This window comes from Onychostoma macrolepis, chromosome 14 (assembly GCF_012432095.1).
Source record: "Onychostoma macrolepis isolate SWU-2019 chromosome 14, ASM1243209v1, whole genome shotgun sequence".
Lineage (NCBI taxonomy): Eukaryota > Metazoa > Chordata > Actinopteri > Cypriniformes > Cyprinidae > Onychostoma > Onychostoma macrolepis.
In genome coordinates, this window is record NC_081168.1 from 22,167,901 (window position 1) to 22,194,932 (window position 27,032).

A 27,032-nucleotide genomic window follows, 5' to 3' on the forward strand; every position below is an offset into this window, starting at 1 on the left:
ACTCATTGTTTGAAGCATGCTTCTTTGTGATGTGACATAAGAAAAATAAGGGTAAGGGTGAACTTGTTTATATCTGAATGGTTGGGCGTGTCATGAAAGATACACATGCTATTCACTGAGACAAAAAAGAATGTATACAACACAGCTTACAATAATAAACATAGGCCTTGGTAAGTACGTCCTGCAGCCTCTTTAGGATTCGTTGGTGTTGAGTGATACATTACTATTGTGTTACAGGAGTCTTTTCAATGACAAAACGTGTTTGTCAGAAGTGGGATTCGAACCCACGCCTCCAGAGGAGACTACGACCTGAACGTAGCGCCTTAGACCGCTCGGCCATCCTGACAGACGAGCTCACGACGCGCAGATTGAGACCACAACTAGTCATATCATCTAGTTCTTTTACAGACCGTGAATATTTCCACAGTCGTCAATCTTTATGAGTATTACTTGGAAGTTGCAACAGAAGCGACTAGTGACGCTTAGAACCAGAAACGGAAAACGTGCCATGCGTACAGTCAATCTATAATAAAAGTCCCCGAGTTTATTTTAGCATGCTTGGTGGAAAAAAAAAAGTATGGTTTAGAGCACGCTTTTCGGCAAAGCTACTTTGAAATGGCATGGATTGTTAAATAGATATTCAAATAAAATGAACTGACTTGATATAAATAAATATAGCATGATTTTGACATTGTTATGAAGCCTGATAGAACTTCCGCACTTTTGTATTCCCGCCAACTGACAGATAAATGCATTATGGATGTTGAAGTTTTGGCAAAAGTGAACGAGACAGCCCTTCCCTCTGTTTTTAGTCATGTAGCGCCGATGTCAAAAATATTTCGCGTTTTAAGGCAGCCAAATTTCATTAAAGCTCATTTCCTTCTATGGTGTTTTTTTTTTCTTGTCAGGTGACCAGATTTCTGAAAAGGAAACTGGGGACATTTCCTTGTTGAGTAGGCCTAATCAAAATAGCCTATAATATCTCAAAAACAAACAAACACACGGGGACAATACATTCTTGTAGGCTATGTTTTGTTTTTTAATTATTGTTGGTTCTTCTTACGATTATTATAAATATATCATTTTTGATATTTTAATGCAATTCACCAAAATCACACAGTGAAAGACAGTAACCACTGCAATTCAAAACTGTGACTTAAAATTACAGAAGCTAAAAAAAACTAAATACGAGGACATAAAACTAGGCCTGGGCCAATATTTCACATTTAATATTTATTTTAATAATTTAAATATTTTGTAGTTTCAATGAAAATTTTTCTATACACACTTTGAGTAAACTGTATGTTAGCCTAGATTTATTTATTTATTATTTTAACTTTCACATGGTATTTTATAAATGCTTTCGAAGGCTGTTGGTGGGTTTTGAACGTGCTGTAAAACGACGACATTTCCAAGGACAGGTCTAAGATACCAAAAACAGGGAACGTCCCCAGAAAACAGTCACTGAATGGTCGGAACCCTCCAAACCAGCGGCCCACATTTAAAAGTTGCTGAAGTTTGCAAGCATCAAGTAACTCTAAACCCCCATTACTCCCTCCGGAGTGTAAATTAACTATTTTATAACACATAATTGTTGTGTGCTCAGGTCCATGGTCCGCCCTCCTCACTTATCTGGGTCAAATGCCTTTTGATAAATGTGATTCATCAACTATGAGAAAGGTGACACTTAATATTACATATTAAACTCAGAGGAAAGAAAGGGTTTGGTTGGTCTTTTGCATTCTATTGAAATAAAGAAAACCAATCAAATGCTTCATATTTGTTGTGTCTGATCATTTCAAAATAATATTTCAAAACCTAAGAATGTTGTGTTGAAATTAATGGCATTTCTTCAAATAGCACAGCTCTTTAGTCACTGCATATAGACTTGTATTGTTTGCAGGCCCTTTGCATAATATTTCATGTCACAACTGAACCATGGGACATCACGAATAACTTCTCCAGAATGTTCTGCTGCAACTCCTGAGGGTCAGGCCACGACCATGTGATGAGTTTAAAAAAAAACAGACTTTCATATAAACCTCACGCAGGAAGAACATGACTCTGCATATTGCCAAAATTTGATATCAAAAGCAGTATCAGAAAATCTTCCACCTCAGGGTTGATTTTATTTGTGGATGTGTCGTGTGTAGACATCAAAGCATTCTTAAGAACACTGATTCAACCCTCTGGTTGTGTTTGGACTCCTGTCACACTTGTGTTCCCGGCCAAAAATGATTGGATTCATTCTTTTTGTCAACTTTGTTTTTTTTGTTGTTTTTTTTCATTTAGGACTGGTTTGGTGTTTCTATTTGCATCTGATTAATCATAACCCTCATTTATCTGAGAGTAGGTACCTCGTTTTGTGAGTGAAAAAATATTTTTTTATGAATAATTTTCACAATATTAAACAAAAAATTATAAAAAAATTGCACTGTTTATCACACTAGTGTGCTTTAATGTTTAATGAGGAAGTTTGCTTTTAAATGCTTTTATTTTGTATAAAATTGCAAAAAGTCACACTTGTGGTGTTCCCGGTCAAAAATGACCAGACTCCAAACAACTGCTTATAAATCTCTCATTTTGCTATATTATCACCAAATATTGGATTCATTCTTTTTGTCAACTTGTTTTCTTTCATTTAGGACTGGTTTTGTGTTTCTATTTGCATCTGATTAATCGTAAGCCTCATTTATCCGAAAGTAGGCACCTCATTTTTTGAAAAAAAATGTGCACTGTTTCTCACACTAGTATGCCTTTATGTTTAATCAGGAAGTTTGCTTTTAAAAGCTTTTATTTTTTACAAAATTGCAAAAAGTCACACTTGTCAAAAATGCCATTGAAAGTGAATGGGGAGGAATGAAAGTAAGAGAAACAACTAGTGTTCAGGAGCATGTTGTGCTTGCAAACATAAAGGCCTTGGACCTGTGCGTGTGTGGATGCATGTATACTCACGCTATCACACACACACACACACACACACACACACACACACACACACACACACATCTATGCATACAAACTATTGTGAGTATTACACCTATTTCATCCTACCCTGAACTGCATGCAATATGCTTTTATGAATCTGATATTATAACTCTCTCTCTCTCTCTCTCTCTCTCTCACACACACACATACACACACACACACACATGCTCAAACTGCCTTGTCTTTGGCCTGCATTGACTTCAACATAATCTTTTTTCCATCCTTCGACCAGAACGTTACATCAACTTCAGCTGGGTCCTCAAAATCAGAAGATTGCTCCTCTTCAGTTGTTGCAAGGTTTTCAGCTTGTTCAGTGATGTTTTCCTCTTCCAATATATCTTGCAATGCATCTTCACTGAAAGATTCATCTTCAGTTGTCCCTTCCTCGTGTGAATGACAAGCAAGGCACTGTGAGGCATTTGTATGCTCTAGCATTTATTTGTAAACTTTCATCTACTCTGTGAGAACACGAAAGCCTCAAAACCTATTGTCATAATGTTTTGTCTAGAATATGTGGTGAAAGAAAATATTCTTTTGAAGTCAGTGCAGGCTAGAGACAAGGCAGTATGAGCATGTGTGTGTGTGTGTGTGAGAGAGAGAGAGAGAGAGAGAGAGAGAGAAAGTTATAATATCAGATTCATAAAAGCATATTGCATGCAGTTCAGGGTAGGATGAAATAGGTGTAATACTCACAATAGTTCGTATGCATAGGTCTGTGTGTGATAGTGTGAGTATACATGCATCCACACAAGCACTGGTCCAAGGCCTTTATGTTTGCAAGCACAACATGCTCCTGAACACTAGTTGTATCTCTTACTTTCATTCCTCCCCATTCACTTTCAATGGCCGTGTGACTTTGTGCAATTTTGTACAAAATAAAAGCATTTAAAAGAAAACTTTAAAGCATACTAGTGTGAGAAACAGTGCAAATTATTATAATTTTTGTTTAATATTGTGACAATTATTCATAAAAAAAGATTTTTTTAACTCAAAAACAAGGTACCTACTCTCAGATAAATGAGGCCTACGATTAATCAGATGCAAACAGAAACACAAAACCAGTCCTAAATGAAAGAAAACAAGTTGACAAAAAGAACGAGTCCAATATTTAGTGATAATATAGCATAATGACAGATTTATAAGCAAGCAGTCATTTTTGACCAGGAACACAACAAGTGTGACTAGGTGAAATAAAACCCACAAGAAATTACGAAAATTCTAAAGAAATTTATGAGAAGTACTTATACCCTATGTGAACAAAGTCAGTAAGTTTGAGTCCAATGCGATAACGTTAACTAGTATTTTTGGGAAAAAGAAAATCTTTTCCGGGTCAATTTGACCCGAACAAAACCAGAGAGTTAAAGCATTGTGTAAAACTTTAGTAACGGCACATACTCACTCTTTCCATTTGTCTTATATAATTTGTATCAGCACTGATGAAGGACCTTGAAGAGCCTCCACATCCCAGTGCAAAGACCTCATCGAAAGCATGTTTGTTTCAATAGAGACAGTTTCTCACATCTGACTCCATATGAAACACTTGCAGAATGGGCATTTGCTTTAGGTGTCACTTGTAGACCTGTGTGATGTGCTCACAATAAATGAATTGCAACACATTTGTTTTCATGAATAGGTTTTATTTAGAAAACATTAAAAATCAATGCTATTGTATTACAGTAATATTTATATATGTCATAGTTACATTTCTCAGATTGCCCTCTAAAATCATTTGATTGATAATAATTATATGAAAATGCATAGCTTAAACATCTAAGTAAATGAAAAGAAAATACAAGCAAAAACAAATCTGAATTGACATTTTCACACATATTTTTTTGTTGAGTAGCCCTGCTCTGATCCTAAATATATACTGCAGATATACTGTGTCTATCATGAAATATGCCATGTACTGATTTTCATTTGGCTACAGCCTAAATATATAATTCATCAAGAGAGCCTTGAGTTTTTTGAGAATGCAGAGTTGCACTTTGTGAAATGAAATGGCGCCCTCTATGGACCAACAATTCATAATGACACTAAAAAAAAAACACTCAGTTGAACAGCATTGATTCTCAAAATCCAGGTTTTTACACAAAAATATTTTAAATATCATGATCTGCACAAGCTCATTTCTGCTCTGACATCACAAAACCAACAAACAAAACACATCTAAAACAAACAAAAACACTTCTTAAAGGAATAATGCACTCACAGATGAAAATTCCCACAAGCCGTATTGACTGTTTTGATGGTTTTACATTATAAACCAACATTTGCTTCTCTGTAAAAGTGCAGCTCAAATTTCTTCCTTTTGTATTTCAGACAAAGAAATAAATAATACGGGTTTGATAAATGATGATGACAGAATTTTCATTTTTGGACAAACCATTGCTTGAAATAAGATTCAGGCAACAAGTACTGAATATGAATTAAACAGAAAGCCAGTAAACAGCTAATTAACTTCTGTTCACACAGTTGAAGTGACTTTAACAAAACAACAACTAAAGTGACCAACAATAAATAAATAATATTATTAATAATAATTTGTCATGTGTTGACAACTGTGACATACAGATAAACATTTACCCTGCATAGATTTGTGCTAGAAGCTCTCAGAAGGTCTCTCCATCCTAAAGGTTTTATGGACACTTGACCACTAATATTTCATCTATTAACTTTGTAGTTTTACAATTACACTAATACAGGTTCCCAAGGAATGCTGGGAATGGATAAAGACAAACAACTTCCCTGCCTAAAGTTGATTGAGAAATACTGTACATTTTGCTAATTGAAATATTCAGAATTACCTCTATTTTACATAAAATGCATGATATTTTACACACACAGATATGTGCAACAAACACAACTAAACATAAATAAATAATAAAAAAAAAATAAACATAAAAAAGTAACAGTTAAATATAGCAATTTATATAGGACAGATTTACATATATCATCTAGAATCTTTGATTATACAGTCACTACACACATTTCAGTGCTCTACAGGTACAGGAGGTAATGAACACTTGTGTACTGAATATTGCACTTCCAGTTATTATTAAATTAAGTTGCAGTAAAATACACTCTCTACACTCTCAAAAATATTTAGATCTAAATTGAAGATGTATGCATTTGAATTGTTTATACATTTCCATCCATTCGGATCACAGAGTTTTAACATGAACTAATAAACATACTGTGATGCATATGTGTCAGTCATCCATAAATGAAACAGGTTACCAAGTTTTGTAATAGTAATCAAATGAATGCATTTTAAATACAGTACGCAATTATTAGGTTTATATATTTGTCATCAATAATTATTTGTTTCAATCTAAATTTTAACTATTTGAATATTGCTTGTTCATACTTTTTTACTGAATAAATGTAATTGTTTTTACAATGAACAGATTTATGCTGAGCAGTCTGAATAAATACTACTTAAATGTTACTTAAAATAAAATAAAATAAACATTAACTGAAAAAAAAAAAAATCATAAAAAACAGGTAGTTGCCAAGGAAAATGTTCTTATTTTAATTTGGATTAATTTAATGTACTATTTAATTTGATGTACTAAAATAATTAATACAGAAATATAATTACTAAAAATTAAATAATAAAAACGAGAAAAAAAAACATCACAATTTATAAAACTTTAAAATAGAAATGAAAAATATATATATAAAAATATATTCAAAATATTAAACTACAATAGTGTCTCAAGACATAAAAATTTTAGAGATACAGAATCTTTCTGAAAATCATTTATGTATGACTGACAAATATGCATTACAATAAGTTTTTTAGTTTATTTTAAAACGGTGTAATCCAAATGGCTGGAAATTGTATGTGCAATTCAAATACTGAAATCTTTGAGTGCATGGAACTGTCAATCAAATCCCCATTGTTATTAAAGGGTGAAATACACAGTCAGCAAAAAAAAAAAAAAAAAAGAAAGAGTCACTGCACATTTTACCTTCTAGTTAACAGTAACTTAAAGGAGAAGTGTATAATTTATGCCCTCATCTGCCAATGTTCAGACAAAGCTCAGGATCTCTGCATATTAAAGTGGAATAGAATAGAATAAAGAATGGCTTCACCGTTGATTTGTGTCAGTGTGGATGGACAGGTCGCGGGTTGAGTTTGTCACTGAGTTTCTGTATGAGGAGTGAGAGCTCTTCTGTGGCCTGAGATTTCTCCTCCAGCAGCTCGTATCGCAGACTGGAAATATCCTGCTTGATCTCCTTCAGCTCGCCTACAGATCAAACGCAAATATATATGAAAATATGAACACATCTGGAAATGTGCAGTTTTTGATAATTTTACCTAAACTTGGAGAATTAGTATATCCGAATCATATTAGCTTTATCATAGAATCATCCTTTTTCAATATCCGATTGCTTGGTTTTATGGCAAACAAGAATCTTAATGTAAATCACACTTCACCTTCATTCACTTCATCATTTTCTTTGTCCACTTGTGCTTTCAGTACATAGCGTTTGATGAGACGCTTCATAATTTGCTGTGTGAGGGAATCAGACAAAATGAAGATCAGAGAAATGGATAAGGGTGAAATCTGCAGTGATGATTCATCATATGAGAGAGAGAGAGAGAGAGAGAGAGAGAGAGATGTGATGGTGATCTTGCCTGATAGCGTGTGGGTTGATTTAGGATGCTGTTGAAGCTGTGAGAGTCTGGCATCCTCATGCTGGACTGGGTGAAGAGGTTCAGCTGTAAGCATTGAGAAATATTGATTATTAATGATGACCTCACAGGGGTTTCAATAACTGATTAACTGATTTCAGTATAGTTGAGATCAAAAATATCTGAAATTCACAAGTGGTGTTGATTCCAAGTTCAACACCACAACAAAACCTATTTATTTACTTAAATGGAGTATGTATCTCATCTCTATCTATCTATTCTATAATAATATAATATATTTAAATATAAATTTAAATGTTAAAAAATGAAGAAATGGCATGTAGCCATTTTTACAATTAGGTAATAATACAAATAATTAAGTTAACAGTAACAAACAAAACAAAAAAACAACAAAATTAAATCACAAGAAATTAAACAAAAACAATAGAATAAAGACACTAATTATATAAACAGTGCTTGCAGCTTCACATGTAGCTAACTGCAGTTTTAAGCATGTAAGTAAGCATTCAGAAATGGATAAAATTTCAGAAGCAAATAAATGTAAAATAAAATTATCTATAACTTTTGACCACCAGGGGGCGTAACAAACCACTGAAATCACTGAAGACTTTCTCAGCATTGTTGTTAGTGTTAACTAAAACCATAAAGAATATTGTCAGTAATTGAAATAAAGCTGAAATAAAATAAAATAAAATATATATAATAATAAAAATAAACACAAAAAAATATTAAAAGGCAATACAAAATAGTATATTATTCCACATTAAAGCTAGAAATATTGGAAAATCCTGAAAAAAAAAAAAAAATGTCAAAAGCATATATTGAAATAACAAACTAAATTAAAATATAAACTGAAAAGATATTGAAAATGTCACTAAGTACTATAATAGTGAAAATGCACTGGTAATTTTCTGCCAGGACATTATCCAGTAATCCAGTAACGGACATTTCCATCAACCCTAAAATATAATGTTTTAATACAGTATAATTCAAAATACAGTAAAACACCTGTAAAAAAAAAAATCTATATGATGATGTACATTGTGCCCTATTTTACAGATTTCTTACAGTGAAGTTCAACAGTTCTTACTGTACAGCCAGACTCAAACAACAGTCTGTGGTAGTTGTTTGAAAATCACAAATTACAATCTGATACGATTATAATTGAACTCACAACAGTTTGAATGAATGTTCCCTGATGCTCACACAACTGATTCAACATCAACAACAGCAGCCATGCAGGCAAACGCCAGATGAACCCCTCTCTTCCGTGTCTTGTAGATGTGGCTCTGCACATGTTCTTGTCAGTTTTTCAATTACGCAGCCCACGGGAGACGCTGGCCTGATCAGAGTGAATTAGATGGAGGCCTCTGCCACAGATGAATCACAATAATGCGGTTACTCTTGTGATTTTGTGGCCACGTGCTCACGCTCGCACAGGAGATGAAGTGACATTTGCCCTGAGGAAGCAATGATCATCTCTCACCTCTTCATCAGAGCCTGCTCCCCTCAATTCCGTATTGAAACGCCATCGATTCTCCCGCAGGCTAAATAAGGACAGAACTATCTGTCTTTTTTCATGGAAAAGCTAAAAAAAAACGGTTTGGCTTGGGAAATGTCGATAAGTTAATGACATAGGGAGGTATTATCCGGGCTTTATTGGACAGATAGATCATTGTGGCTTATTCTCACTGAACAAAAAGAACAGTCTTATTGAGAATGGAGGCAGAAAATGAATGGTGTTGAGTGAATTATCACACTGAGAGCAGGGCGGATGAGAGGAGAGGTGCTTCATCCTTTAAAATCTGAATGGAAGGTGGAGAACTGTGTCAGGCTACAGATTTCAGAGAGGAGGAAAGATATATTGCATCATTCAAGAGCTCACACACTCACTCACACACACACACACACACACACACGTCTGGTTTGCTATTCTTGTGGGGATATCCATAGGCGTAATGTTTTTTCTACTGCCCTACACCAACCCTACACCTAAACCTACCCCTTACAGGAAACGTTTTAGACATTTAGCATGTTTAGATTTTCAAAAAACTTCATTCTGTGTGATTTATTAGCTTGTTTACCCGTGGGGGCCTCAATTTAGGTCCCCACCGTGACACGAGTCCCCATGAGTCTGTGTATTCAGGTTTAAGTCCCCACCTGAATAGAAAAACAGGTACACACACACATGTTTGTTTTGTTCCATAGGCGTAATGGTTTTCATACTGTACAAACCGTATTTTCTATCGCCCTACACCAACCCTACACCTAAACCTACCCCTTACAGGAAACTTTCTGCATTTTTACTTTCTCAAAAAAACTCATTCTGTATGATTTATAAGCCTTTTGAAAAATGGGGACATTGGGCAATGTCCTCATCAGTCACCTTCTCCTTGTCATTATACAAATTTGTGTCCTCATTTGTCACAAAAATGCTCACGCGCACACACACACACACACACATGCACACACACACACACTAAGGTTCTGAATGGAATTGAAAAAGTCTTTTAAATAAAAATTCAAACCATGAATTTGAACTGCAATAGCAGGAATTGTAATTTACATTTTAAAAAGTGCAATTTAAATAGAATGAAAGTCTATGGAAATCCATATAACTCTTAAAAATCTATTTTTAATACATTTCATTTTTCAGTATGACTTACTTCAAATACTAAACATGTTATTATACACAATATATTGGATATTTCTAAAATCATTAATTGATATAAATAATTAATGTTTGAAATGCCAGCTATAAAAAGAAAGAATATTCTTAGAAATATTATATCATTGTATTTTGTATATTTACCTGTATCATTGTATTTTATATAATGGATTTATGATTTAATACATATGTATTTAAATATATCTAAATATATTTAATTAGATTTCTAATTAAATTTTATCTATCTATCTATCTATCTATCTATATCATTAGATTTATAAAAATAGAAAACAGGTAGTAAATAAAATATCTATGGACTACTGTATATTGTTGAATTTTCATTGAACTCCAAATCAAAACATTCCTCTTCTTGTCGTTCAATTTAAATTCTAATTCACCTTTCTGTGTATTTTGGCCAATTCAATTCAAATTCACACTCATAAACCAAAAAAAGCCAGTTCTTAAAATCAGTATTTTGTGCAACCCTGACACACAAATACAAGCAATAAACAACAACAGACACACACCCTGGACTTCGAGTTGTCCATGCCCAGCTCCACGTCTTTTTTCAGGCGGCGCCGGCGACACCGGAGCAGGTTGACCAGTCTCTTGATACACAGATAAAAGGACTTTGGACTGGGGACGATGCTGAACGGAGGCGGGAGAGTCTTGCCATTGTCAAAATACGAGAGCCAGAGTTTAGACCGAGCGAACTTCCACTCCACATCTGCATCATCCTGCGAGAAACAGACCATTAGATACTGTATAAAACTATTAGAAATCATCAAGAGACAGGTCAGAAACAGGGCGAAGATATCATCTCATCATGTATGTTATTTTCTGCTTTATTTAGAACTGAATAGTCCTGTGAGAGGCTGAAGCTTTGATCTGAGGTTAAGACTAGGAATAAGGGTTAACCCTTATGTTGTGTTTTGGTCATTTTGACCCAGGGAGGATCTACTTTTTCTAGACAATGCTAGTTAATGTTATCACATTGGACTAAATCGTGCTGATTTTGTTCACACAGTGTATAACAATCCCCCCGCCCCCCAAAAAGGATATATATATATATATATATATATATATTTTTTTTTTTTTTTTTTTGATAAATAAAAATGTTTGATAATATAGCATAATACGAGGTTATAAAAGGATATCAAATTTAGGTTATCTATAGGATATATAATGAGGTTAAGTGTTGTATAAGAATTCAATTTTCGGCCAGCAATAGATTCCAAATGCCTCTTCTCCAGAAATCTCAAGTATGGGCCATTTGCACAAGTATAATTGCTCAGCGAGAGTCGGAACCCCGTCTGCGGCCCTCAAAGGCTCTTAGAGTCCTTCAGAAAGATTACAGTCATTTTAACAGCAGCATTATCAAAAGTCTCAGACATAATTTTCTCCCAGGGGACTATTGGAGACACAGAGGACAAGTTTGATCTGATTCCAGATGCATTTTTGGCAAAGAAACCTTTAAAGGAATAGTTCACCCCGAATATGAAAATTTGCTGAAAATGTACTCACCCTTAGGCCTTCAGAGATATAGACAAGTTTTTTTTTTTTTTTTTTTTTTTATCAGAACAGATTTTTCGCATTACATCACTTGCTCACCGATGGATCCTCTGCAGTGAATGGGTGCCGTCAGAATGAGAGTCCAAACAGCTGATAAAAACATCACGATAATCCACAAGTAATCCACACCACTCTTTGTCCATCAATTAATGTCTTGTAAAGTGGAAACCGTTGCTTCTGGCCAAAATATGAGTACATAATCTATAATAATGCTTTCTCCGGTGATAAAGTCCTTCTTCTGTTGTCCTTTCACATCAAAATCCACCAACATATTTATTTAGAACTGTTTTGGATGGTTTTTGCTTGTAAATGGTGCTGGATCTGTGCGTATTTCTCTCCTGATTCAGACGAGACTACTTTTTTTTTACTGGAGGAAGCAATGTTATGGATAGAAATAATGTTTAGTTTCTTGCATAGATTGATCATTTCGCTTCATGAGTCCTCAATATGTCATCAGAAGCCACAGGTAAGCCTATTCATTTTGAGTTCCTAGCTTTATTCGCAAAGACAGACAGCTGCTGACTTGCACTTTATTTGCACAAAAGACCATGGTTTCAGCTAAAAATTTTCTTAACTTCTACTCAAGAAAAAAGTCACCTACATAATTTTTGGGTTAAGAATCCCTTTTAAAATGTCTTAATGAATTTGTTTATTACAAATGCACAGTTTTTGCTTCACAAGTTGTTAAATGATGGACTGGAGTGGTGTGGGTTACTTGTTTATTATTGTGATGTTTTTATCTGTTGTTTGGACTCTCATTCTGACGGCACCCATTCACTGCAGAGGATCCATTGGTGAGCAAGTGATGTAATGCTAACTTTCTCCAAATCTTTTCCCATGAAGACACAAACTCATCTTGGATGGCCTGAGGGTGAATACATTTTTAGCTAATTTTAATTTTGGAGTGAACTATTCCTTTAACAATCTATAACATGACCACACCCTTAAAAATAAAGGTTCATTATTGTCATTGATGGTCCCCTGAAGAACCTGTAACATCTATGGGATCTTTCCATTCCACAAAAAGTTCTTTATAGTGGAAAATGGTTCTTTATATTAAAATGTTCTTTACACTAAGAAAAAAAGGTTATTTTAATATCAGTTTACGCAAAGGTTCTTAGGGGAACTAAAAATGGTTCTTCTATTGCATTGCTGCAAAAACTGTACATCTTGATTATCTTGATTAGCTTGTTTGTATGTTTAATTTTGACACAAGTTTTGGCACAAGTATCGGTGTTGGTGAAGTTCTCTAAATTGTGGATGGGAAAAATAGCTCACCTCTATTTCCTGGTACGAGCTGTTTATCATGGCAATAAGCATGTTGAGCAGAACCACCACCATGGTAACATTGTAGATCCCGTACAGCACATAGCCAATGTTCTCGATAAACTTATGATCATATTTCAGCACCACAGAAGACACCTCAGACAGCCCAAATATGGACCAAAAGAGAGTTTTAAAACTCTCCTCAACCCTGTGAACACAGACAAGAGGGAAGAGAGTGTTTAAGGTCAACGTGAAGTGTCCGTAACCCATTTTACATTTTTGTTTCAGTCATTTTCTTATGTATGTCCTTCACAATTACTTATAGTGGTTGGTGTGAGTGAAAACATATGGTCTGCATATTTTGCCTTTGAATGCACATCAGAACAATTACAGTAAGTAACTTTCAAGTAAAATCCACAGGTGCTCTAGTCTAGACAATCAGATGAAATTTTCTGGGAAAGCAAATGTCTAGAGACTAGATAAGGAGAATGACAGCAATGCAAATCTGTTTTACATCCCTGGAGATCAGCTGTGTAAATGAACATCCTCCACTCACGCAGACGCAAGAATGATGGGACTGAGGAAACAACTCCAGACTTGAATCTCAGGAGTCTACTGTGAGTACATACAGTACAAACACACACCTACTGACTTGTAGGACTTGCAGGTTTCATCGCCTCTGACTTTCTGTGAAACAAACCTCATCCTGTTGTAGGTACTCTAGTGTGAAATGAGCACTTGACAGCCTCACATTTGATGCTGGGAAACCAAGACTTCATTTCCAGGGCTCTAGACTGCGACAACCATTTTTTGACAATGTGCGAGTTAAAATTTGACGTGGTCGCATTTGTGCGAGTGCATGGTCTGCGCAGCTCCAAAGCATCTGCTTCATACAGCACGCGCTGCAGAGCCGCGGCACATTGTAGCAGGAGTCAGATTTCACTGATCACTCGAAGAGAGGCGCTTTCAGCGCGAGCGCTTCAGGTGTATAGCCTGGTTTACTCGCTGCGTTAGCACGAGCACGAAGCGGACTGAGCGCAACGCAGGATTTGGTTTTCAAACTAAAGTAAAAGACCGCTTCTTAAACCAGAGAAGGTGAACATGTTGGTGTTCTTGTAGAAAAAAAACATGCAAGTCCTGTCGGTGACAGCCAGTTTAGTTTTACTTTTCTTTTTTTTGTTGTTTTGAAAAGCTTGTTACATTTGCTGTTTACCTCACGTTAGGCTATGGAGGCTTTCCTCAATTTTTTTATATTATTATTTATTTGATTCCCCAGTGTTTGCTAAACATTCTGTAATTTATTAGTCGGCAGCCTATATAATACAGCATGTGATGTGTCCTGTGCCATGCCTCGTCTTATTCGTGTTATGTAGCCTAAGCTAGTTTGTCATTGTAACCTACTGTTTTATTGTTGTTGTGCTTTTTAATTAAGAATAACAATGAATCCATCATTTGTTTTAGTCTTAAAAAGTGAAAGGTGTATAGATGATGATGATCCTGACTCGCCGTCTCCTCATTAGACGCGCCTTTAGAGAGAAGTGCATCTTCACGGATTATAATGAAAGAGTTTTTGTTATCGATTTGATTTATTTTAAGTAGTAATTTAAAGCTTTCTAGATATATTTATCATGTCTGTGAGGCATGTATTCACTGACTTTCGGCTCATTTTTGTGAAGCGCTCCTGTTCAAGACTGAGGCGGCAGAAAGCGCATCATTGTTTTCTTAAACGCACAACGTTTTGTTGATATTGTGAGTGCACACAAATAAAAGTACACCCTTTACAGTTCCGAATGATGTATTACTCTTACCTTTATGAGCAAAAATGACGGCATATTTTAAGGTGTTTCCACTGGAAAAAATGCAATTTATTGCGCTGGTGCCTCCATGTCCTGCGCTTTAGCTTCGACTCTCCGCACAAACTATTGGATGCAGCGCACATTTATCTAGGTTTAACATTTAAACATTGTTATATGCTTGAACTGTTTTAGTATATCTATAGATTTTATTTTAGACAAGTCGTGATTATTTGAGAAGGCTAAATTGATCAAACATATGATCAGCCTGCCGGTCTGCCACTGGCCGATTGGTCGTTACTTTAAGAAAGAAAAAACTTATTTAACGAACAAAAAAATGCTCCAAACTTTTTCTAAATTAACTTAATAAAAAAAACCCAAAACGAAATATAATCACTTTGCCATTACATACAAAACTGAACTATTTTAATAGCTGAAACAGTATTATAATCTGATTTGGGAGAAGGGGAAAAAAAGACGGGCTCAACTCGGGCCGGTAATTCTGTTAAACTGTCGGACACGTGCCGAGCTAGGGCCTGAGCGTCTCGGCTAGGGCCTAAATTTGAGGCCCGTGCAGGGCTCTACCGGGAATGCGATCGCGATTTCTACCGAGGGGGGTTCTACCGGAACGTAATCTGTACGGAGGGGGGAAACCAACAAACCAAATGTCCCCACAAGTAATACCAGTAAATTCTAACCTTATGGGAATATTTTTTAGGTCCCCATGATGAAACAAGCTTATAAATCATACAGAATGATTGAAAATGTAAAAATGCAGAAAGTTTCGAGTGATGCGTAAGTTTAGGGTATAAGGTTATAGAATATACGGGTATGTATATTGTTATTTTTACTGTTATCGTTACTGTTTGCCATATATTTTTGTAGTGTTAAATATTTGTTCCTGTTTTGTTTAACTGAATCTGAATTAAATAAAGCAAATAAATACATTTATTTTTAAACTGTATTTATTTAAAACTGTAATTTTGTAATTTATTACATTTGCTGTAAATGGTTAGCCAGCTTTAGAGCATTAAGAATGGGTGTCTCAACTGTACCATGCTACTGTTTCAACTGTACACCATATGACACAATATGACCATGTTTATGAGCTAATTGTGGAAAATATAAACTACTTATGGCTATTATCAATGTATGATATTTTAGTACACAAGCAAAAGAAATATGATGTGAAAAATCACTTCATTTCAGCATCTAGTTTTTGTGTAGTGATGAAAAAAGTAGAAAGTGTCTCTACGGTACTCAGTCTACCCTACGGATGGGGACCCAATCCAAACCCAACACCCACCCCCCAGAACGCAGGTGGGCCCGAGTGAATATGCTGTCCAGGGGGCCCAGAATCCGTAGCGGCACCCCTGTGAGCAGCTGCATGTGGTATATTTATGACCATCTTGCACAAAAGTCACATTTATTGTGGTAAGATGAGAAACAAAAAAAGTCCATCTAAAACAAGGCAAATTCACTGCTAAAAAATCACTTAATTACTTAAATTGTCTATAGTTTTGTTATTTTAAAGGGTTTCAAACAATTTAAAAATAATTTTATACAAATAAACATAGTTTGGTGGATTTAATTGCTAATTAAACAAAAAAGTTAATAAACCAACGAAAAAAAAAAAATCATTTTAAGACATCAAAATACTTTTTGTAAAACTAATTGCTTTTAAGTATTTACAAATATGTGTTAAGTTGGTCAGGATGGTCATTTCAACACCTGACTAGTCAGTTTCTGAGTTTTACTAGTTTTTCTGGATTTTATTGTTGTTGTTTTATTTGTAATAATTGTTGTTAGCGCAAGTATGTTTCCTATGTGGTCTGGTAGACATGAAATGAATTCACTTGAATTAAGCTGTCCATAATATTAATTTTATATAGTTTTTTTTAGTTAAATAAAATAACTCAAATTTAAAAACTAATTAAAAATATAGTAATTAAAAAATAAGATATTAAAATAATTTTTGTGAAACTAATTGCTAATTTAAAAAAATATATATTTAATTTATTGTAAAAGTAATGTTGATGTACTTACAAATATGTGTTAAGTGGGTAAGGATGGTTGACTAGTCATTGCAACAGCTGACCAATCAATTTGTGAAGTTGACTAGACTAGTTAATTTATTTTTGTAAAACTAATTGCAAATTAAAAATTACAATTTAACTTTAAAAATAATAAAAAATTATTTCCTTGTTTGTTTTATCTGTAATAGTTGTCTTTAGCACAAGAATGTGTAGACATTAACTAATCCATATATACCTGGTTGACTCAACTAGTGCGTGTGTGTCACTCACGTGGTGAAGGCGGGGTTAACCTTTGCCCCCAGGTAGTAAGAGTAGAGGATGAACATGCCAATCATGAAAGCGAGGAAGACCATGATGAAGAGGACCATGAACTTGAAGATGTCCTTCACGGTTCGTCCCAGGGAGATCTGCAGCGGGCCGAAGCTCTCATTGGCCGGGAGGATATAGGCTATACGAGAGAAGCTCAGGACCACAGCAATGGCGTACAGACCCTCGGAGATCAGCTGAGGATCCGATGGAAGCCACTTGTCTCTCGCTGAAAATACAGGAAATTTAGGTTTAGTTGTTTTACATTTATTTTGTTTCAAGTAACAAAAATTGTATGTGTATGTGGATGTTAAAAAGTCATTATATTTAATAAAGTTTTAATTCATAATATCATAAAACTACCAACATACTGTAACGTTAAGTTTTTTTTTTATATATATATATATATATATATATATATTTTAAAGGTGTGCTCTCTCAGATTCTCTTTGAAACAGAGCAGTGCTCAGATTCTCTCTCACCGTATGTGAAATATTTGATGTCCGGCGGCAGCGTGACCATTGAGAGGTCTGGAACGTGGATGTTCTCATCCACATACTCCTGGGCTTTCATTGCCTGTAGGAAGGCGAAAAAGCGGGCGGTGAATGCTGCGATGAAGATAGAGAGCATGCCGAAATCCAGAACGTTCCACAGCTGCATGATATATTCCCTCGGCCCCTCCGTCCAGAGCTCCTTACACTCCGACCACATCATTCCTGCAGAAAACAGAGGCGTTCTGATGGTCAACACAGCAGTAGCTTATACCAGTATTGTGTGCTATGTAGTTAAAAACATAGAAATAAGCTTATTTCTGTGAGTTGAATGAACTGAACAAGACAAGTTTTGCAGAGTAGCTATCATTTCTTGTGGTAACTTCAAACGCAAGCAATTCAAGCATCTACACTGTGCCAGAAAATACCCATACATTCATCCTTCACTCTTTCTTTCTGACAGAAAACAGATGGATGGAAATGTGCTGGAAACGAATGTGTTAAACAATGGAAGGTATTTCTGATGTATTTGTGTAGATACAGTATATGAAAGATATATGAGAATAGTTAGGCAAAATCATATCCAGGTCACAAATTCAGAAAAATGTATTTTTGCATAACAAAATTAGGTCCCACTTTATATTAGGTGGCCTTAACTACTATGTACTTACATTTAAATTAATCATTTGGTACAATGCACTTATTGTGTACATACATGTGTTTAAATTGTATTATATTTTTACAAATACCTATATGTAATTACATATGTAATTAATTTCTGTAATTGCATTTATAATTACACTGTTGACCCATCCCTTACATCTTAACCCACCCTTAAACCTACCCATATCACCAAACCTGTCCCTAACCTTACCCGGATCCCACCTCAATAGCAGCAAATGTGTTTTGCAATACAATATGAACACAATAAGTACATTGTACGCATTTTTTGATGTAAGTACATAGTAGTTAAGGCCACCTAATATAAAGTGTGACCCAAAATTATATTGAAATTTGATGGACAATTCTACCCCAAAATTCACATAACCATTATGCATATAGGCATTTTATTATGGAGGATTTTGTTTGTTTGTTTTTTCTTTGGCCCATGAAACTAATTTAATGTGTGAATTGTCATGATAAAATGTATTTCATTTTTGTTTTTTAATCAAATTATATACATTTGTAATAAATAATTATACATTTGCATACTGATAAATTAACTTTGCAATTTCACTCTGCAAATTTATAATTTATTTTCTAAAAACCTATCAGATGTTTCTTAAAATATAAAAAATTCTATTTAAAATGTTTAATTTTTATAAAAAAAAAAACCATACTCAAAATTCTGAAAATATGCTTCATTTTCTTTGAACAACATATAATTGCTTATTTCTTACATATTATTTTAAGAGATAAAATTTAGACATGGATTTGTAACATTCACCCAGTTGATCAGACAAGAAAATCGTAGAGCTGACAAAACAGCACAACTGATTGTGGACTGAGCTCATATTCAGATATGGAGATATAAGAACATAAGAGGTGAGGAGGAGATAAAGAGACAGCGAGAGAGAGAGAGAATTAATCAGACAAATCAAAGAGCCTGAGGAGAACATAGTCTGATAGGAAAATTATGATGGGGCCTCAGCGAATCCTGTTAAAATGATTAACTACATTGCATTATATTTTTAATTTTAAATATAAGCTAGAAGAATGCCAAAGGAAATCCAAGTAATAAAAATACTTCACTCAATTCACTCTCACACTGAAAGCATGCTGATATGGAAAGGTTATTTTCATCTACAAAACTACCCCCCAAAAATTTAAATGCTTTATTTCAGCAGAAGCCATACGAATGAGTGAGAACAGTGACAGGAGGTTGTGTTGATGGGGGAATGGTCAGGGGTTCGGGTTCAGAGGGGTCATGTTGAGTTCTCAACCAACACCACAATATAATGAACCTGCCCACACACACTTCCTCAATGCTATACTTGTATGAGTCACATTCTGAACATACATTCTGAAAAAACACAGTTTGAATGAACATTCTGAACACGCTATGAATAAATATTCTAAAAACACACTTTGAACAAGCATTCCACAGCATGACACACTGTCAATAAATGATCTGAAAACACACTATAAACAATCTGAATACACATTCTGAATGCACACTTGAAATGAACATGCCGAACACACACACACAAAAAAATGTAATTATCCATAATCTTAGGGTAAACTAAATGCATAAATCAAAGAAATGCAATTATCCATAAGCTTAGCACACACCACATGACTCAAGGCTTGTAGTGTGTGCTTGGTTTAAAAAAAAGTCACACTGCTAATGGACTTCACGCATGGTCACTTCTGCAGTCAGTGCAGGTTTGTTCAGTTAACACAAGCACAATAAGGATGGCTTTTACACTCTAACATTTCAAAGGTGTCGTCATTTACTGAAAGACTGTCACTCTGTCACTATCCAGGTGGAAGCCAAGCAACACTTTTGGATTTTTGCACCATGCAAGCAAACACTTTGCAAAAGTCACATGGGATCATGAATTATTAAGAGCCACTGCAGCAACAGCACATTATATTTGGTGACACTGACCTCAAGTTAAACTCAATTTCAAACCTAGATGATGAAAACAGTCAAAAAAACCCAACAACAACAACAACAACATAAAAAAACCCCTCTTAAAATGAAAAATAGGAGAGGCAGACATCACATGACATGTATCAGTTTTCCCTCATCTAATGCATTACCCCACCATCTTGTCCTGGATGAAATGGTGAAACATTTTCTTACATCAAATGTAATGAAGTGCACTCAGCGTGGGTGAACTCTCTGAACCACAAACGAAATAGGAAAATGTTCTAAACCCAATCCAATCTGCCGGTCGCCCTCTCAATGATGCATTGCCTGTGAAAAGCCTTGCATTACTAGCTCCTTTCACAATGCAACAGTGATGAATGAACATGCCTCATTTTAAATGACTCTAAAATAATATGCTGAGCAGCGTTTGTTTGCTTGTTTTGTGTTTCTTAAAGGGAGTGTGGAACCTTGAAACATCCTCAAAGATAAGCTCAGGTAGTTCAGGTAACATGGTTTCAAAAAAGAACTCACTAATTAACACTGATAATAAGATAATTTCTTGAGCAGCAAATCAGCATATTAGAATGATTTCTGGAGGATCATGTAACACTGAAGAATGGAGTAATGATGCTGAAAATTCAGCTTTGCATCATAGGAATAAATTACATTTTAAAATGTATTAAAATAGAAAACAGTTACTTTAAATAGTAATAATATTGCACAATTTTACAGTGTTTTTGATCAAATAGACAGGGCCTTAATGAGCATAAGAGACTTATTTCAAAAACATGAAAAAAATCTGAACAACCCCAAACGTGCAACAACCCCAAAAGTCTAAGGATGCCAGTAACAGTGACAAAATGAATCTTAAACAGATACATTTACACTAAATATACCTGCAAAACCTAAAAATATAAACATTTAACTAAAAAAAAAAAAAAAAAAATTACACTTGAAAACTGTTGAAATGTTACAAAGGTCACTACTTTCAGAAAGTTTTGGTTACACTCTGTTTGGTTCAGCTACTGTTACACATATGTAACAGGCATAGTCTGTTACACAGCTACTTGTGCACTTAAGTACAATCTTGATACACTTTATTTTAAGTAGCTTATGTTTGTGTAATATTATGTAATTGTAATGTAATTAGAAATGTACTTAAGTTCTGTACTGGTGGGTTAAATTAAACTAAGGTGCAGCTGGATAAGGTGTACAGTATAGATACACATGAAGTACACTTAAGTACAATCTTGATACGCTTTATTTTAAGTAGCTTATGTTTGTGTACTTACATTTATAATTACATTGTATAAAGTCTGCAACAGATATGTAACAATCTTTTGGTTACATAAGTAGCTGTGTAACAGACTCAGTCTGTTACATGTGTAACAGTTGTATAGAGAGAATGAAATATCTTAGAACAGGGAGAACCATATTTAGTGCTTTTGGTTTCATTTAACCCATATTTATCATATTTAATATATTATGTTCATGTATTATCTGCACACTTACAAAACACTACAATGTATATATAATATTCACATACAATTATATTCAAATTAGATGTATATAGATCATATAGAAAGTTCATTATTAATATATTTAACATTATTATATATATAATATATGATCATATTCAAAATATTATATTTACATTATAAAATAATATTTAAAATATGACATAATATTTGAATATAGATAAACTGAATGTGTCAGGCTTGTGTTTGTGGTTTTCTGTCTCGTGCTCCCCTTTACCTCTTGTATGCCCATATTTAGTTCTGTTCCTGTCCTTATTGTTTCATTATGAGTTCATTTGTGTCCAGCTGTGTTTGTTTAATTATCTTGTTTATTACTTAAGCCCTGTGTTTTCTATGGTCCTGTGTCCAGTATTAATGTCGATGTTGTGTTTCTGTGAGTCTGTGAGTGTTACCCTTTATTTTAAGGTGCCCTGTTACAGTGTAATTATAGATTTAAGTACTGAATAATATTAATTCACTACATGTACTTATTATATGGTTAGTGTTAGGGTTTGGCTTAGGGTTACTTCCATGTAATTATGCATAATAATCAATAGTAATTATAAAAGTAAATTCATGTAACGTGTAACAAGGACACCTTCAAATAAAGTGCTACCAAAGTTACTACCCAGCACTAACCTGGAAGGAAATGAGTGTTTAAGAAAACACATTATTATCAGTCACTTCAGAGAACATTGGCTCTAACCTACTCAAACTCTATCAGTCTCATCAGGTTGAAACCATTGAAAGGTTCATTGATCATCCTGCTTTAGTCCTGAAATGAGGAACTCTATTTCTGACAGTGCAGGAAAGAAATATTTTAGCCTCTTGAATAAATGGCCCGTACTACTAAAACGGACAATTTTATATACGACAGAACAACCACAAATGAGATCTCTTCAATCTCTCAATTGCTTCTCCTATACAGTAATGGGATTAAATTGTAATCGAATATCTTGCAGATCTCTTTTGGTCTAAATGCTAGCTGTACAGAGGGATCATGTAGAGCTGAAATCATTTAAATGAATGAATATTGATTACAAATGTTGGTGCATTACCTGCTACCCAGATCATGATCAGTATTTCTGTCCAGGTGAATTGTGTGGTCTTGACTCTGAAGATCTGGAGCGGGTGGTCAGTGACGGTGACGTTGGGAAGGGTGGTGATGCCTTCAAACCGATCGGACGCATTGAACACCAGCAGACACAGGAAGATGATAAAGGAGGCCGCATGAGCAACAAACTTCATAAAAGGACTGCGTAGTATTTTACCAAGCTGAGAAAACATGGAAAAGATAATGTGTAAAATTTACTTTTCAACAATTTTCACTCAGCAATTGACAAATAATTACAAAGAAATGGCATGTAACACACTGAATTAAATATGAAATTTGAAATAGAAAGACTGAAATAGTATTTTGGTAAAACAAATAAAAAAAATACAAAAAATTGCATGCATCTTAAAAATGGCAGATACTGTAGACAGAAGTGTTATTTTACTATCACTGAGATAATATTATAGTTTGAATTAATAATTTAGATCAGTTTTATTTTTAGATTTTGTTTTCAGCTCATTTTAATTTTAGTTAAAGTTTTAGTAAATTTGTTGTGCTTTTTTATTAGACTTTTTTGTTTTATATACTGCGTGTCTCTATCATTTTTGTTCATTTTTATTTAGTACATCAAGTTAAACTAAATTAATATGAAAATATTTCCTTGGCAACTATAACTGAAATATTTTTTTTATTTTGTATTTTATTTCTGTTAACGTTTATTTTATTTCAAGTTACAAAATGTTTTTAATGGTTTTGTGAAAAATTAACTGGACAAGAGGTGAGAAAAATAAAGAGAGACTATTGCAGCATTCAAAAGCTGCATATTCTGACACAATAAGACTTTTTGTAATTTATAAATTGCAAATGTGTCACCTTACTGCCAGGGTTATTATAGTTAACTAAAACTAAAACCATAAAAAAACTAATTGGAAATAAGGAAAAAGGAAATACTGTTTGCCAAGGAAATATTTCTCTTTTTCATTTAGTTTAACCTGATGTATTAAAATAACATTTTATGTTACTATTTTATTTTATGTTTACCATTTTATGTTTTTATTTGTAATTTTAGTTTAAGTTAACTATAATAACCCTCATAGCAACAAAAGCGACTTCACAAAGTTTACACCTGCAGAGAAAATATTCCTAAATAAACTATACTAATAAATAAAAAGTAGGTGTGTCTAAAATTGTATTGCAGGACCAAGTCATGTTTTTGACAATGTGTCTAAAATGTGTCTTACTTTGCTGCACGGGGCGAACCAATATCCCACAGCTAGCAGAGGGAGTCCCAGCGCCACCACCAAAACCACCAGACACTTCACTGCAATGGTTTGCTCCCGAAGACCAGACAGATTCTCATACCAGATCGTCAGCAACTGCTGCTGACAGTTCGGATGAGCCACAAACTGCAGAAACAGGGACAGATTCAGTATTTAACTCATCTGTGGTCATGAAGTATTTTGGAAGCACCTTACTTGAAGCCTTTACGTATATTGCATATTTATTTATAATGTACATTGTAAAACATTATATCTTTGCATGTACAATTATAACTAAAGTTAAAATGCATGTAGATTCCTTGTTACATCTGAAATTAGTTGTTTGTGTTTTAAAAGCATTATACTTTCTAAAGGTGTAGCAATTATAAGTATTATAATGCATTATATGTGTTTACACTTATTTATGAGCTCATTCATTGTGTATAAAGGCTTCAAATAAAGTGTTACTCAGGCCCCTTTAAATTGATCAAGTGACAGTAAAGACATAATGATAAATATGTTTCAAAAAAAAAAATCCATTTGAAATAAATGCTTTTCTATTCATAAAAGTATCCTGAAAAATTATAATAGTTTCCACAAAAATATGAAAGAGTTTTGAAAAAATTGATAATCATAAGAAATGTCTCTTGAGCAGCAAATCAGCATATTATAATGATTTCTGACAGTGAAGACTGCAGTAATGATGCTGAAAATTCAGCTTTGATCACAGTAATAAATTACATTTTAACATACATTCAAATGGAAATTAGTAGTTACTAATATGTACATATAAGGTACCAAAATGGACTCTTTAATTACACGTGTACCTTTTGAATTGATGAAAACTAGTTACAAATCACTGTTTAACACTACAAATAACGTCTGGTATGACTTTGTTTAAAGATATAACTTTGCGTGCGAGGATGGCATCTTGCAAAGTTTGCTCAAGACATCTCCATAGCAACAAACCACAGCGACATCCCAGCGCACACGTAACTCATCTGGGCTGAATGGTGCAGAGACGAGTTCTGCTCATTATTATGTTATGTGGAATCACTGACAAATGAACTGGACAGGAAGGACAATAAAGAGTTCAGTGGTCCAGTCCTGCTCTCAATTATTCAGTAGATCCTTCACCACTGATGACCATTCAAAAGTAGCTGTGCATTCAACCAAATAAAAAAAAATAAAAAATGCATATAACTTTAAATCAAATAGTGTCAAATGGTTTAGCTTACTATAACCCTGTTAACGTAAGATGATTAACAAAATCTAAGACCATTTGAGACCATTTGATTTGAAATTATATATGCTTTTTGAAATATTATTTTTAAGAAAACATTTTTCATTTGAATCACTGTCCAACTAAACACTTTAGTTGATTTTTGCAATGATAATAATAAAACGTATTATTTTATTTCAACTAGCTAATTGCAAAGAAAACATTTCTTATTAGTTTTCTAATTACTTTAACTTGATGTACTAAAACTTAAGTAAAAATTTATAAAAACCATAGACATTTTTGAAAAAGAAAAACGTTACAAAAACAACAAAATTATTAAATCTTTGGCTAAAATTTAAATGAAAAATAATAATTATAAAATAAAAATAATTATTTTCAACTTTATTTCACATAAGTCACATTATCTCAGTAAATGACATCTTGCTGAAGCAATTACTTTTTTTTTTTAGTAAAAACGCTTGATAATTTTGCTCGTTCAGGTTTGCTGACATGGAAATATCTTTGAAGAGAGAATTGAAGGCAGTAAAATAGCTGAAAGGGCTCAGATTTTTTAAAGAAACATTTTTACCTGTAAGAGTGTTAATGAGAAGTTTTGCTACCAAAGAAAATCCTCTCCATTCCACACCGGTGTCAGGAAATCCAACACGTGTTTTGTGGGCCGCACACACACACACACACACACACACACACACACACACCACCTCCCGTGTGCCTGTCATTCTCTATTAAGGTAGTAGGTTAATTAATTTGAGTCCTAAGAGAATAACAGGTGTTAATTTCACGCCTGTCCTATAAACCCCTTCCTGCCATAAATTACGAGGCTCAGAATAAATGACTTGAAAATACATCCACATAATTATATGAAAGAATGTGAACTCAGGACGAGAGAACAGCTATGAATAACAGACCACAATTAGATTACTGAGAAGAGAGAGAATGAAATATCTTAGAACAGGGACAACCATTTTTAGTGCTTTTGGTTTCATTTAGCCCATATTTATCATATTTAATATACTATGTTCATGTATTATCTGCACACTTACAAAACTGTAACACTACAATGTATATATATAATATTCACATACAATTATATATTATATTCAAATTAGATGTATATAGATCATATAGAAAGTTCATTATTAATATATTTAACATATATAATATATGATCATATTTAAAATATTATATTTACATTATAAAATAATATTTAAAATATGACATATTTAAAATATTGTGCTCCCCTTTACCTCTTGTATGCCCATATTTAGTTCTGTTCCTGTCCTTATTGTTTCATTATGAGTTCATTTGTGTCCAGCTGTGTTTGTTTAATTATCTTGTTTATGTTTATTACTTAAGCCCTGTGTTTTCTATGGTCCTGTGTCCGGTATTAACGTCGATGTTGTGTTTCTGTGAGTCTTCCTGTCTTGTGTTACCCCGTTTTGGATTATTTATTAAAAACTTAAGTTTGAGTTTATCCTCATCTCTGTGCTCTTCGTTTGCCACAGTCTGCAATCGTGACAGAATGTAATATAATTAAAAATATAAATAATAAATACATATGTGTGTATGCATTAGTA

The 27,032-nt window shown here is 33.9% G+C and overlaps 1 protein-coding gene and 1 non-coding gene across 5 annotated transcripts in view; both read right to left on the reverse strand.

The window, feature by feature from the left end:
• Positions 1 to 27,032, reverse strand: part of trpc3 (transient receptor potential cation channel, subfamily C, member 3) — a 73,852-nt gene that overhangs the window by 19,242 nt on the left and 27,578 nt on the right. For 3 of the 4 annotated variants that reach the window (XM_058797490.1, XM_058797488.1, XM_058797491.1), the window contains 9 exons: positions 24,195 to 24,359; positions 22,958 to 23,174; positions 17,778 to 18,011; positions 17,260 to 17,524; positions 13,173 to 13,368; positions 10,850 to 11,059; positions 7,637 to 7,720; positions 7,436 to 7,511; positions 4,619 to 7,244 (listed from right to left, as the gene is read on the reverse strand). In XM_058797490.1, coding sequence (XP_058653473.1) covers positions 7,102 to 7,244; positions 7,436 to 7,511; positions 7,637 to 7,720; positions 10,850 to 11,059; positions 13,173 to 13,368; positions 17,260 to 17,524; positions 17,778 to 18,011; positions 22,958 to 23,174; positions 24,195 to 24,359 — 1,590 coding nt within the window. In that variant the 3' untranslated portion in view covers positions 4,619 to 7,101. Of the gene's footprint in view, positions 1 to 4,618; positions 7,245 to 7,435; positions 7,512 to 7,636; positions 7,721 to 10,849; positions 11,060 to 13,172; positions 13,369 to 17,259; positions 17,525 to 17,777; positions 18,012 to 22,957; positions 23,175 to 24,194; positions 24,360 to 27,032 lie in introns of those variants that run through there. The other variant, XM_058797489.1, reaches the window with a different exon arrangement.
• On the reverse strand, positions 264 to 346 carry trnal-cag (transfer RNA leucine (anticodon CAG)). The gene has a single exon. It is a non-coding gene; the product is annotated as a tRNA-Leu (tRNA).